This window comes from Ornithodoros turicata, chromosome 7, assembly GCF_037126465.1.
Source record: "Ornithodoros turicata isolate Travis chromosome 7, ASM3712646v1, whole genome shotgun sequence".
In the NCBI taxonomy this organism is placed as follows: domain Eukaryota; kingdom Metazoa; phylum Arthropoda; class Arachnida; order Ixodida; family Argasidae; genus Ornithodoros; species Ornithodoros turicata.
In genome coordinates, this window is record NC_088207.1 from 31,740,124 (window position 1) to 31,754,831 (window position 14,708).

The window sequence follows — 14,708 nt, forward strand, 5'->3', positions numbered from 1 at the left end:
GCTCCGCTGCTCCAGCGTTTCCTTCGTGTCGCGGCGGAAACGAGGGATAAGGAAGGTGGTCTCGCGCGCCAGAAGGGTTAGGGCTGAGCTCCACTTGGCTCACTTACGATCATTCATCTATTTACGAAGAATTTCATGCAGGCCAATGATATTTTGGCGGAACTAACATGTCGAAGTTTTCGTGCCCACCTGAACGGCGATTGGTGACAGTTTGCAAGGTGATGGATTGTACCGGATGCACTGCGCAGACCGAACCTGGAAAGCTAGCAATGACGTCACACGGCTGGACCTCAATTACTGCTTTTGCGGGCAATAGGACTCCTCATTTCCTTCGTTCTTCCAAAGAAGAAACACTGTCGTGACACTCCTTGTTTCCTATTCTGCTGGATCACACTTCCTTTGAGTGCGTCTCGATGTACGAAGATAACACTTTAAAAAGTTTTATTTTGATATATGCTGTCACACACAAACTAAAAAAAGAAAACAAATATTCGCAGATCATATGCCGAAAGAGGTCCAATTGAAAGAGGTTCAATAGGTCCCATTAAATTAGAAATACATATAGACTCTCAAAATGTACGCGCATGTCGACGAAGGAAAGAACAGGTGAAATTTCACCTGGTGTCCAGATGCCCGGCAGTGTCTTTCTAGTCGCTCCGCTGCTCTCTTTCCTCCGCTCTCAGTCGTATGAAACGAAGGGGAGAGAAGATGGCCTTTTACCACCTGGTACCCCTCCCCGGTTCCAGCGTGGCGCGTACCGGCTGCCAGCCACGCGAGGAAGCCCAGACGGATTGCTAATGTACAAGAGGAGAGCACTTACCTGCTTTCCGATCTCTCGCCTGATGTTCACGTTAATAGGGGGAAGAGTTCACGTTTACATCAAGCGGGAAGGTCCTCTCGACTCCTTTAGAGTTTACTATTTAAAAATTTTGAGTTATTTTATTTATTTATTAAGACAGTAGGCCATGCAAATGGCCCAAGCAGGAGGGGTTACAAGAAATTGCGATTAAAGAAGGAAGTTTTGTTAGTTGGTGATAACAATTATTCCTAATTAATTTCAACCGTTAATAATTTTAGTTTACAACTTACGATTTTCGATTGCAATTCAGACAGACACGTATTACATTAAAATGAAGGCTCATGGAATTTTTTTTCTCCCTTTTGAATACTTCACAATCTGTACCCCCTCCCCCCGTATCTGTTTCTCAAAGTTTCCTACGCTCTCCGCGTGTTTCAGCGTTTTTCCCACCTCAAATTTGCCGACATGAGATATGGAATAATTTGACGCTAGTTCTTAGTTGTTGAAGCAATTTCAGACCTACTGTGTGTACGTTGATGACTTTAGTTTTCGGGTAAACAAAAAAGGCGGTGTCGTGCGAAATGAGCGGGACACATCGGAAAAGTATCGGGAACAAAACGATATATCCACGCAAGGAGTGCCACCGGATTTTTTTCCTGAGTACTTTTTATCGTCTTCAATATCAGCGGATGTGGGTAAAGCATTTTTGTAGAGGTCAAATTATTTTAGCCGATGCAGATCAATTATTTTTTTTTTTCACACGAGGCGCGTAAGTTGACAACACATCACAACAAGACACGACAAGACAACAACGTCATTTCGCACAATTTAATTGCTTCTTACACACATTTTCAAAATCATTTATACACCAAGAAAATCCCAGAGAAACGCTGCCATCTTAATACCAGTCGAAGGTATATGCACACCACTCACAAACACGTCACTTGGAGAAGGGTAAGGCCACGCCTCCTTTCCTCCATGCCCATGATTTAAAGTGTACAATATAGTGCTCAATCACAGGAGAAATGGATAGTCAGTCGGCAAAGGGGCCGTTATCACGAAACATGAACATTTGATACTTTAGTCACGTTAACACACCAGAGTCCTGCGTTGTCATTCGGCAGTGATTTGGAGCCGCGTCACTATAACATGTGGTCCCTGATATACATAGCCTAGCCTATCAAAAGATAGCACAGCGATATCGCGCGTGATGCACTAAAGGCATCAGTGCCCTAACATGGCTAAAGAACAACCATGGGGAAGAAAATTATAGCAGCACGACATCTTGGTAAATATTGGACCAATATTGGCTCAATCTTGGTCTAATATTGGGCCGACATTGCCAATGTTTGTCATTAATTACCCCATTACCCATTAATTACCCATCTTAAAATTACCCAAGCAGCACGACATCTTGGCCCAATATTGGACCAATATTGGCAATACTGGCCAATACCGGACATTGCCAATATTGGTTCAATATTGGACCAAGGTGTTGTACTACTTGGTATGCTGCCTTTCCTCTCTGCATATATTGCCTACGCTATGGCGCCCGTTGCGATGCAGCAGAAATTATCCACCGTACTATTGCTATAGTACTAAAACTATTACTTGTACCGTACTAAAACTATTACTAGTCACTAGACGAAGCGACAGCAGGCTCTCAGCGACGGCAGCTTAGGCTCTCTGAGGGTGTTCGTACGTGGTACTCGTTCTCGTGTGCAGCGGCTGTGACGTCACACTTTTTAGGTTCATTGGACGCCTTGTTTAAACCGATAAAGATATAGCTGAAATTGTTCAATTGTACTTTATACAGTTAACTCAATCAGTATTCATATAATGTGGGAGTTTGACGGGGGGATCTTTATTGTATTCGAAATTGTCCCAACAGAACCTTTCAGGGCGTTCAGAGCATTCTGACATCGCCGAAAAGACACAATTTTATGGGAATCACCGGATGCACATAAATATTCATCTTCCTCACTTAATTAACATTGTGCGAGAAAAATTTTGATACCTCCCTAGTTAAGCTTAAGCAATTTCAAACATACACAGAACTTTTACAGTTCTGTAATTAAACGGCCTACCACATAAGCTGGAATATATGGCTGAACTTCAAAAATGCACCGTAGAAGGGTAAGAATGTCATTTTTATTTTCGTATCCCTGATTGGCAGAAAAGTCTACGAATCTCGTAACAACTGCTAGCAGATGCCGCCATCTTGGGTTATTCTTTTTTGTGTTGTGCTCGATCAGCGTACTTGCAGACGCGCCATTACTTAGCAGTCCCTTTTGCCACGTTCTCAATGGAACCTGCTATTGAGGTAAAGTTAGCCTTTAATGGTGGGTGTTTGATATTTGATATTATTTATTTTCTCACAAACAAATGAAAGGTAGGTTGAGGCAAAAAAGCCTCAAAGAGACTGTCAGACTGTGTTATTAGCAGGGTGTCGAACTGAACCCGAACCTGAACCATTATTTTGCCAGAACCGAACCCGAACCGAAATTTTCATGACACTGTTGAACCCGACCCGGAACAGAACCGTAAAAAAATGATAGCGGTAACCGGTTCGCAACAAAACGGTTCGGACATAAAAGAAGTCAGCGTAAGAGTTCCTTTCAATCCCCGAACGAAGACACATTGGTATCATCATCACGCGTCCATATCATGGATTTCGGAAATTTTCACCCAGCAGTCAAACGAGGACGTATAGTAAGTATAGTTTCAGCGTCTTTTTAACACGTTGGAGCGCAGTTGTCCTTGTGAGCGCCACGGCTAACGCCCCACGCACGCGCTGCGGCGTCTTCTCTTCAGAAACGAGGCGCCACGCGGACGAATGAAACAGGAATGGAGTAGCTCACTTATGTTGGTCTATAGCACGAATATGTGATTAAGTAAGCGCCTAACATTTCCCTTTACACGTGAGCAGTAAAAATTAAACAAGTCCGAAACATGAGAAGTGGAGAAGGAGCGTACGCAGAACGGTGCCTGCTTGATTGGTCGTGGTTTGAAAAGTAAATGCAGTTCTGCTTATTGGTAGGGCAATTGTGTCGTGACACATTGCCTTTGTGTTGTCGCTTTCAGACATATGTCGGCACAGTTCCCTTAGAAGTCGGCCCAGGACGCACATTCCCCCAGGGCGTTAGTCGTGACGTTGCCCACCTCTCTGAGGCCGACAACGGTGAGTCCTTTCAAACAGCACCACCACCACCGCCACCGCCTTTGTGTTGTGGATTAATTACTACACTGCTGTGAGCTCGGACAGAGTAAAGGCCTGTTCCGACATACAGCGCTTTGCTCCAGAGCACTGGAAAACAGCGCTGTTTTTCCCTCCTCTCCCGGCTGCGACTCGATGGAAAACAGCGCTTGGCGAAGTTGAGCTTCGGTGAACTTTCCCATCGCTGTCTCCCAGCGATAGGCTCCCTGAACCAATGAGAACGCGGCGCCGCGTTCACGTGACGGTACGATGACGTACGATCACGTGAGATCACCAAGTACAGCGCTGGGACAAGCGCTGCAAGTGCGAACCCCACAGTGGAAATAGAGCGCTGTTTTGCTGTGCTGTGGTGCAGCGCTGTGGAGCAAAGCGCTGTATGTCGGAACGGGCCTTAAGGCTGGCAGGCTTATTTTCGACATGCTTCAGTACTGTTTCAGGTCGATTCACGCTGCGAATGCAGTGTGCCGGCAAGTACCGTCGTCTCTGTAACGCTGTCCATATTATTAGGCTTCCTTTAAGTGTATCTTGCTGGCACTGTGCGTGTGAAAAAAAGAGATTTTGGGAACAAGTAGCAGAACTACACCGCTACATCAGCGTGGACTCTATTTACAATAAGTGTTCATCCATTTCTCCTTTCTCTCGCTAAAGGGAGTACCTGACCGCTAAAAACGTCAATGCAGACAACAGCAGTAAGCTATTAGCCACGCATTTCCCGTTAAAAGGAGTTTTATGAAACATATAAAATAAAAGCGTTGAACCGGTTCGCGAACCGGTTCGATTTTTGGCGTGGCCGAACCGGAACTGAACCGGAACGAAATCAAAGGAACGCGAACCCGAACCTGAACCGAGCCCGTATTTCTTGCGGTTCGACACCCTGGTTATTATAGGGAGTTTTAGAATAGCGTTTGTTGGAAGCGCAAATGCAAAACGTACACGCTATATCGGACGCAAAGGACCTGTTCGCGGCGAAAGGCAGCTGGCTTGCATCCGTCGCTTGTAACGCCGTTACGGCTAGAAATGAGGACTTAAAAAAAGAAAAATAGAAAATCAAAAGCATAGAGGAATCAGTTTTTCTAAACATGCTTTGTTGTTTATAATAAAAAAATATGCTATCACAAGACAACTCATCGTTTTCTTGTTAATTACTTTGCGAAGTTTAGCATACGACAGAATGCTCACGCAATTTCTCGTCTGCCACGAGAGCAACGCAGAGCCGCAAAACCTGCTTTGCGTGGCCCCGCAACTTCCAATAGATAGTGAGCGAGCGCAAAACGCAAAAACTGAGTTTACGCTCTGGGCATGCGCAGTTGCGATAACGCTATTTCTCGCACACGCGAAGCTCCTGAGTCCGGTATTCTAAAACTCCCTATTCTCTGTTTCTTTACAATGCTGCAGTTGAAGGTCGACCTGTGCTCCTGTTCACATGGTATCGTGCACGGTAACGACGATAATATTTCACCACCGCTCATCACCGTCACTCTTAGCTCCGTGACCAATCGCCAATCGGCTACCCTATAAATAGAGTTCCCCGTTTTCGGTTTTAATCGAAAAACACCGAAAAACATACGCCGGGTAAATTTTCCTGATTCGGTTTTAATCGAAAAACATCAAATACAGAGGGACATTCCAGGAACGATGACAGAGATAAATTGCAGCACATGCCCAGCAAGTTGTTGATGCAGATTAGAAAACCATACATAAATATAATGGTCGTGAAAAATGCCCGTTTACTTTTTTCGTTAGCCGTAAAAGGCCACCGCAGCTAACAACGCCATGTTCGATGAGCGTCGTGCGGATATTACATTGTGATTTCTATTCGCCGGTAACTGTCGGGTAAACCACGTACACGCCAGGAGAAACATCGAAAAACGCCGATTTCGTGAAAAATCAATAAACACCGAAAAGCATACGCCGAATCCGCCATAAAAAAAGAAACCGAAAACGCGAAACCCGACCTATAAAGTCACATTTGAGGAGGCAGGAAACAAGAAAGATTATTTGGCATTATTTGGCAGTGGAAGCGCGAACACAACCCAAAGACGACGTCGCGAAAGGCATCGAGTCAAATATCATCATTGTACTCCTTCTTCATTAAAGTGACTAATATAAGAGTGCAGAAATGGGGGCAGGGCAGTTCCTGGGATCAGGGATTTTCCCAGCAACCCCCACACGCCCCATTACCACGACCCCCCAACTACAGGTCTTACAAGACGCTCAAAATATTTCTGATACGAAGACGTTTAATGTGAAAGTACGTAGCAGTAGAGTGTCGCACTCTACCAACACATTTCTTACACCTTGCTCCTCCTAAGATCAAAATCGTGGGCCTGTACCTGCTAGGATAATTCACCCACGTTGTGCACGAGCTGATTTAAGAAACATCTTTTCGGACCTCGTGTCCACGTCGATGCCTACTCTACCCTATTACCTACTGTAGAAATACCTAGTTGTGGTTAACATTCTACGTTCGCTGGAAATAATCGTAAGAGCACGTCAAAATGTGATCGTCATATGTGACACCGTCACCTGGGTTACTCTGAGCAAAGGGTATGCTATGTGGGCTACTCTGGACGTAAAATTATCACAAGGCGTACGTGTTAAAGAAAGAAGATCACACTGTGAAAGCTTGTAGATGTAGCGGAAACTTTTGTTGTGGTTCCAATTTTAAAGGGAGACTCCGCACCAAGAACGTGCTGAAGTAACAGTGCGCGACATCAATCCATACCGTATGACGTTTCAGTGGACACAATTTCACATCCCCAGGAGGCACAGATAATAAGTAAACGAACATTTTCTTTTGAGTGATTCGGCACTCCTCCATAGAAGAGCGGTCCAGCAACACTGGGCTACACCTCACTGGTATTCTTCGCGTGCGCCTTTCGGTGTATGTTCTGTTCCACCAGTGGCGAGTACTTTGCAACGAAATCGAGGAAGCATCCATCATCCATGTCGCACGAAAAAGTTACGAAGCGCGTGCCCGTGACTTAAGTAAACAGCTGAAGGCTCGCATGAGACTACCTGTGATGTCACGCAGGCAGGCCGGAGAGAGAACCCTCGCGAGTTTCGGTTTCGGTATGAGCTTCCCAGCTCTTTTGGCAAATAACGAGTCTCCGACCGCCAAACCAACTTCGTTTACTCATTTCTGAAGAATGTACCGAACTTATTTACACAGTCACTATAAGAATTTCGAATTGTCCCGGAGTCTCCCTTTAAAGGCAGAGGAATCATTGCATCTTCATCGAATGAGGTGTCGACTATAGACGCGCCTCTGTTGTAGAACGCTACTTGTTATGCCAGAAATGCGCAATGTACGTGATGTTCCTCTGATCCACACGAATTATGGTCACGCGCAGTTTTATTCAGCTATCAAGGACTCTAGCGTCGAAAGAAAAAAAAATCAAAGAATGTCTTGTAAGATTTCTCATGGACAGACGTATTCTAGACACCTTTTTAAGCCCAGAGAGTGAACCGCTGAACGTGACTGCATTGTTTTCTATTTCTTGTTCCTTGCTAATTGTAGCTACGGCGAAGATGCATGTGAATGTAATAGACAAGTTTGTGACAGCCGACAGAATGTGCTTATGAGGCGGCCCGATAAAAGACAGGCACCAGAAAGGGCTTCACACTGCCAAGTGACAACGCAGTGCACGTCCAAGAAGTAGACGACAAAGAGATGCTGTTAAGTTCCGCGAATATGGGTTGCCAAAAGCTGCTTGCTGCTAGTAGAAGGCAACTACCGCTGACGTATGCAAGCAGCGCCATGGACATCAAGTGCCCCATACTGCGGTATCGGCAAGGAAAGCCCTTATTTCAAGAGGAAATAATCTCTAGAACGAATGTGGTTCAGTTTTCGAAGAGAGGCAGTGGTCCAAAGAGGAAGTTTCCCTGTACGGAAGAGTCGGGACATCCCAGGAATTCAGCAAACAGTTCCTGGTAGCGAGCATTGGTGATACCACCGCGCCTTCTATCGTCATCCTGCATGAGCAAGAGCATAATTATGTGACACATTACTCTGTAAACGTAGGCTCATAAATGCATCTTATACGACACGACGCTCATGTCTAAGGAACACGAACGTAGAAGGGCACACTTCTGCCCTCAAGGGCGTTCTGCTTCTGGCGAGCCGGCCGCTTATGGAGGAACATCACGTCCTCTACGTTTGGTGACTCCGACAACGAACACCTCAATCCAACCGATAACTGAGCTTCTTTAACCATCACCCATCAAAATTTCGCAACGGCCTCGATGACTACACCGCAAGTCTTGCCACTGATTCCACCCAGGATCCTACACGCAACAACAGCCCCCGTCCGTCGAGTCACTCGGCCATCACGGCGCCTTTCTCTTTTGTAGCGGTTCCGTATGCCGAGGTCACGCGACCAGCGTCAAACCGCCACACTCTTCATGGGGGTCCTCAACGGCTGTAGAGGACGGCTGAGGAAGACCACCGTCCTCTACACGGCGACGACCACTCGATCTCGTCGCTTGAGTATTGGCTTCCGGACAACTTTACACGTGCCCTGACGTGCTGCTCCAGACGTACCTTTGGAGCTGCCCTTCCGGATTCTTTACATCCTGGCTCGTTACATCCTGCTCGTTACATCCTACACTGGGCTGGACTTAGTTGCATTACCACATGCGCAGACCCGCCCCGTGTCCTGGCGCTCTTGTCCTATAGGGTGCAACACCAGAGTCCTGTGCTCGCATAGCAGCAGCATTATTAAGAGGCGGTAGCCGAGACAACAGGGCGCATTAACCGGAGTCTCAGCGCACGTCTTGGCTGTCAACTTTTGCTCAGTGCCAGTCGTAGCATACTAAGCCTCCGAGTCACCAAGCGTAGAAGATGTGCTTACCTCATGGGCGGATCTGCCCTGCAATGATAGACTGCGGTCCGCGTGCCCAGTGGAGATTCTTAACCAGTGCTTTCCCTTCTAAATGATACCGAGAGCTGCCTGACCTCTGAACACCTCAATAGCACTGTAATGACACATCTTGTGAGGCGCGTTGTCTAGACGCCTGAATGTTCTAGGGTCACTCGGGTACCTGTTCTCTAGGGTGACCGGATGCACACCCAAGGAGCTATTTTTATGGCGCCGTAGTGTTTTCTGTGTTTCATCATCGCCACAGACAATGAGGCAACTGTAAGCGACACCGTAAAATATGTGCCACGTACTTTTAAATGATATAAACATTACCTGCCGAGATTGTGCTCCTAACGTCCAGACATTACATATTCAATTAAATATCTCTGCAATCTTATCCCCACGTGGTTGTCGTGCAGCAAGTACGTACGACCACAAGTGCGGCACAAACACGATTGGTCGTACGTTTTTAGGTGTGTCGCGTGTCATTAGCATCATGTATATACAGGGTGTCTTTTTTTAGGCGATACAGATTTTTCATAAAAAAAAAACTATAGACATGCCGTTTTCACTTCTATCATCTCTGGGCCGGCGCTATATCTTGCTCGATCGTCAAATGACTAATTACCTAAAAATCGTGACTCAACTTTTTAATTATAAAAGCTACGAAGTTGTCCCAATGAGAACATCTTCACCCTCTCACATTGGGGGTGAAGGAAAGACGCGTCTCCGAAGATGCGCAATGAACAAAATAAAGGAAAAAAAAAGGTGTTCCTTCACGAATTTTTTGCGGACGATCTACCGGACGGATTTTTGTTCTGAAAACGGCTACGATATCAGATCACCGAAAGGAACAGATGTTCTCATTGGGACAACTTCGTAGGTTTTATAATTAAAAAGTTAATTAACGATGTTTAGGTAAATAGTCATTTGAAGGTCGAGCAACATGTGGCCAAGAACGTCCGCCGTCCCAGAGATGATAGAAGTGAAAACAGCATGTCTATAGCCCTTATAGTGCTTTTTATGAAAAATCTGTACGCCTACAAAAAAAAAAAAAAAAAAAAGAAAGACACCCTGTATGTCATTCCCTCTAACTATATTAGTGCGCAGTGTAAAGTCCAGCAACAATACTCCTCACGAAAATGTGTCGCGTATCGCGCCCTTCATCCTGGATGTGTAATACAGCTCGGAATGAGCTTTCGCAGTGGTTTATAACGTCGGTAGCTATTTTCGCTCTGTGCCGCCGATGTGGCAACGACGCGGCAGTTATGCCATTGCCCAGCAATCACTTCGGTTTTAGCATCCCAACCAACTTCCACGCGTGACTTTCCGTCTCTTCTTGTGGCACTTGACCAGAGGAACGTTTCATCAGTTCTCCCTTACGTGGAGTATCTATTTGATGCCGTTAACGGGTGCTCGCATTATGAGGATACAATCACAAATTCAGGGGCGTTGGCCCCAGCAGCCCGTACTGGTCGCGGTGGTCCTCAGTGGTTCACACGCCACTACACGCATCGTTGACGGTTGCAGACACCGCGCTGCTGAGCTTGCACGTCCTAATGCTATAAACGAGCAACCACCAACGAACTGGGTAAACTGGATGGAACCATCGACAGCAACCGACTGACGACCGTAAAACTTCTCGCGTCTCGGTCGCTTGCAATATCTTGTTTTGTAGAGGCGGTCTTCCTCAGCCCGTGTCCTCAGCCCCGCGACTAAAGGAGTGATATGGTGCCCACCGACAACGACGATGATGCTTTCGCGCTTCTTCTTCTTTTTAAGTGTTGAGAGAGGTGAGCCAACCCAAGCAGCAAAATGTACTGAAAGTCGGGTGCAATAGGGGTGGACGGGTAGGTGGAAGGCCTTGAACAGACTCGTGAAACTAAGGAACATCGATAAGATATATACCGTCCACCCCTATTGCACTCGACTTTCAGTACATTGTGCTGCTTGGGAACATTTGGCCTGCTACTCTTAAAAAAAATTCACACACACACACACACACACACACACACACACACACACAATCACAGACACAGGGAAATGAAGATGCGCGGAAGCACACGTGTAACAGGTCCCGCAGGTTTGCGGCCTTGAGGAATTGTAGCAGCTAGCCTGCCGCCTTGCGGCATTTGCTTTCACGCATGTCCCCAGATCAGTCGGCATTGTCGGTCTGACCAGAAGAAGGCTCTAGCCCGGCGCTACGTATGGTACCTTTCTGCTTTTCTAGGTCCATGCAATGTGCAACTTTCAGGTCTTTGCTGCTTGTTCTGAGTAGAAGACCACGGTTATGGGGATTCATGGCAAGAAGAGCTTTTGGAACCTCTTCACGCAGATTTATCTTAAAGCCGCATGCTTCACCTGTGCAAACTTTAACAGACTGTACAGAACGTACCGAATAGTATGCAATTGGCCCGTTTTCGCAGCAGGGTTACCTTGACATGCAACTTTGTAGAAGTGGCATGGACTGAGTGGACTGAGAAGGGGTATATGATTACCTTCAGTTTCTTAGCTTTATATGCTGTCTGGTGGCCATCATAAGTGATGCATGCGGTATAATACTCTTTGTTGTTGGCAATCCATTTCTACATTTATTTTGCTGTGACTGGGAAAGCACATGGAACTAACAGCAGACAAACAAGACAATCTCAACAACGGACAATCTCAACACGAGCCGATTTGCTTGTCTCAGATGTGTTCAGTGATAATACCAACGACAGCCAATTTGCAATGCAGAACAGGTTGTGTTTCGATATTTCTCCAGGTTGGTTTCTGTTTCCCATGGCAACAGACCACCTGCTTGCCTAATCAAAATCCGCTTTGCTATAGTTTCAAGAGGAGAAGCTATACTAAAATATCCCCACTTTTCTGAGTTGATTTTTTTTTTCTTTTTCAGATTTTCAACCCTCAGCGGTCGTAGCCATGGAGACGAGCCAGCGTGAGCCACAGCGGAAGCCACATAAAGCCACCACTAGCCACTGTCGTCTGCGAGTAGTGAACATCTCCGCGACCTAAATGAGAAAACAAAAGGCGCAAAACGGTTCTATATTTTTCTTCAGACTAATTTTCTGGAAAGCGTGTTGCGCTTTCAGTTTACAGGCTCAAACTTGCGATGTTAGATGCGATCACCTGCTAATTCTTGAATTCGCAGAACGGCGAAATTTAACATTTCCCCATACGCGTTCCTGTGTTTCACAGAGCTTATTTGTTTTCCTTGTCCTGCACTTAAAGTAAGAGAGTGGTGCAGTTGTGTTACGAAATACACATGAGCGATAATCGAGAGATACGTGGTTCGAACCCCGCCGCGGTCTGGCTTCCTGGACCCCTGTGTGCCATCTTTTTTTTTCAACGTTCCTCACCCTACGAAGCCATCTTGTAACACCAATTTTCCGTGAGGGGGGGGGGGGGGTAATGGCAGGATCGGCTCGCTGTTGTTGGGCCACACAGAAGTGGGCGTCGTCATGACTATAGCAAAAAGAAAAAGAAAAGACGGATGGAGGATGAAGGGTGGAGATGCGTAGAGGGTGCGTGAGTTCGCCGGGAAGAGCAAAGTGTTAGAGGGGTCCGTGAGGGAAAGGGATTTCACCATGTCTGAGAGCCATTCACTGATTGATGGCAGTGGGTGATAGCTGGAAGTTTCGGTACAAGAGGAAATTCATTCGCCTTTCCACTGGCTCTTGAGAAAAGCGAGGAAGGGTTAAGTTAAGATACCTACATTCAATACCTTCTGGTAGCACTTGTCGATCTCGCCGAGATCGCGGAAGGCTTGCCGTGTCACACATTCAACACGAAACTCGTCCAACGAGATGAGGCCGTCACCTGAAAGAGTTGGCCGTTGCAGAAGGCGCTCTCTGTCGTGGTCTGCTGCGATCATTTGTTAGCATTGACGTGCCGGCCGACGGCCAACACTCAAATTACTTAAAGGGGCACTAAAATGCAAAAACAACTTGCTCTCAAATGAAAGTCTGTGTTTTAATTAGTGCAATTCAAACAAAATTAGTTCACACAGCGCTACCGTTTAGAAGAAAAACGCAATGAAACCAGAGCCTTCTTTGGCGGCAACGAATAGATTCTCAGGAAGCAAAGATTGGCGACATCCAATGAGACAGCAGGAGAAGCGCGCGCATACCTATTGTGGGCGTGTGGATTTGGAATGGGTCCGATTGTAGTGTTCCGTATATGCGCGGCACGATGCGCATTGCTGCATTTTTCGATACCGACTCACTGAATTGTAGCGCACAACAGTTATCGCCAATGTTCCACTGATAATATTTATCTTCACTTCCTTCGGACTGCGACGCCAGTTCGCTTCGCAACGAGCACTATGTTTATCACCTTGACTGCTCCACGGCGTGGCACTCGCGTGCACGCGCAGCATGGACTAAAAACACCTATGCACGAGCTGAAGCGTCGTTCACTCCTTGGCGCCGAAGCAAGAAAGAGTCCGGTATAATTTTGATTCTAGCTTCGTAACGGAATCGAAGTTTAGAATTATAATAACAAGTACGAAATTAACATAGCGTATAACGTAATTTGAAGTGAGCTTCTTTTTTCATTTTAGTGCCCCTTTAAAGGAGCAATGAGGTGACATTCAACATGGATCGAAACCATGTCTCTTTCGTCAAGCTGTCCATCAAGAGTCGCCATGTAGAGTATTTCCGTGGGGTGTTTTCGGTGTATTGTGCGCAATCAACTTTACAAGGACTTTACAAGGTCAGTCAGAGAAAGCAGCGTGACGTCGGCAAGTCCCCGTGCCTTTCTTTCTTCTCAGCCCTCGCGCTGCTTGCACTCTTGCTGCGCCGCTCTACGTCGCGAGTCACGTGGCAGGGGAATAAGTGACGTCACGTCGTACTCTCCTCCTTCGCTCATTCTCCGATACGCGTTCTGCAAGAGTGGAGGATTTTTGAAAGGTGTGCGGAACAGAGGACACTTGCGCTCGTCGTTCTTTCGAAGGAGCCCATTTTATTCGTCATTGGGGTCACCCCAGTGCTCCTTTAAAATTAGTACCCTATGCGAAAATTCAACGAAAAAATCAACGACAACAACAACAACAAAAAGAAAGCGAAGTACTGATAGGACGAGGGGAGCGCGTTTAATAGGTTACAGTGTAACCTATACTAAAACATGATTAAAGAACGCAAAGCAAACGCGGACTGACGACACAGACACGGGGTTCCGTCTGTGTCCGTGTTCGTTGTCCGTCCGTGTTTTGTTCGCGTTCTTTGATCATGTTTCAGAGACACTTTTCGCAGGGACCCCACTGTAGCGAATAGGGCGCTCGTCATTTTCCGGCGAATCTAAAGGGTACCCAAATGCAAAAAAGTTCTCCCAGCGGAATGAAATATGCCGTTCCCTTGAGACCAACACAAACGGAACGGAATTCATTCGTTGCGTCGTTCACTATTTGCGTGCAAACGAAACAGAAGTTTGCACCTTCCCTCTTCCCCTCCTTCTCATGAAGCGCTGCAATGCGATGTGGCGTCTCATTGGTTTCCTCAAATGGTATCTCGCGGTGATTGGACAAATCATCAGAGGAGACCCATAGGACGCCACTCCGCGTTGTCGGGCTTCTTGATAAGGGGAGGAAGAGGGAAGGAGCGAATTGCAGTTTTCGTTCGCACATAAATCCTGTTCATTTTGTATTGGTGTCGAAATAACGGCATCCTTCATTCCGCGAGGAGACAGACGGTGTATTCACACAAGCGACATTTCTCAGAATGCTCCAGCGGAAGATGTGAATAACGTCATAGCTTTCTGCAGTCACGTGAACGCGAGCGCTCAACGTCGTGTCTTCACGTGCACTGCCAACGCCACCTAGATGCAGAAGACC

At 46.5% G+C, this 14,708-nt stretch overlaps 1 protein-coding gene across 1 annotated transcript in view; it reads right to left on the reverse strand.

Annotated features, from left to right (window-relative positions):
- Window positions 1-1,613: 1,613 nt before the first annotated feature.
- Window positions 1,614-14,708, reverse strand: part of LOC135400855 (sarcoplasmic calcium-binding protein 1-like) — a 46,357-nt gene continuing 33,262 nt past the window's right edge. Inside the window, exons 6-7 of the mRNA XM_064632800.1 lie at window positions 12,594-12,697; window positions 1,614-7,991 (exon numbers count right to left, since the gene is read on the reverse strand). Of these exons, the coding sequence (XP_064488870.1) occupies window positions 7,860-7,991; window positions 12,594-12,697 (236 nt within the window). The 3' untranslated portion in view covers window positions 1,614-7,859. The remainder of the gene's footprint in view (window positions 7,992-12,593; window positions 12,698-14,708) is intronic.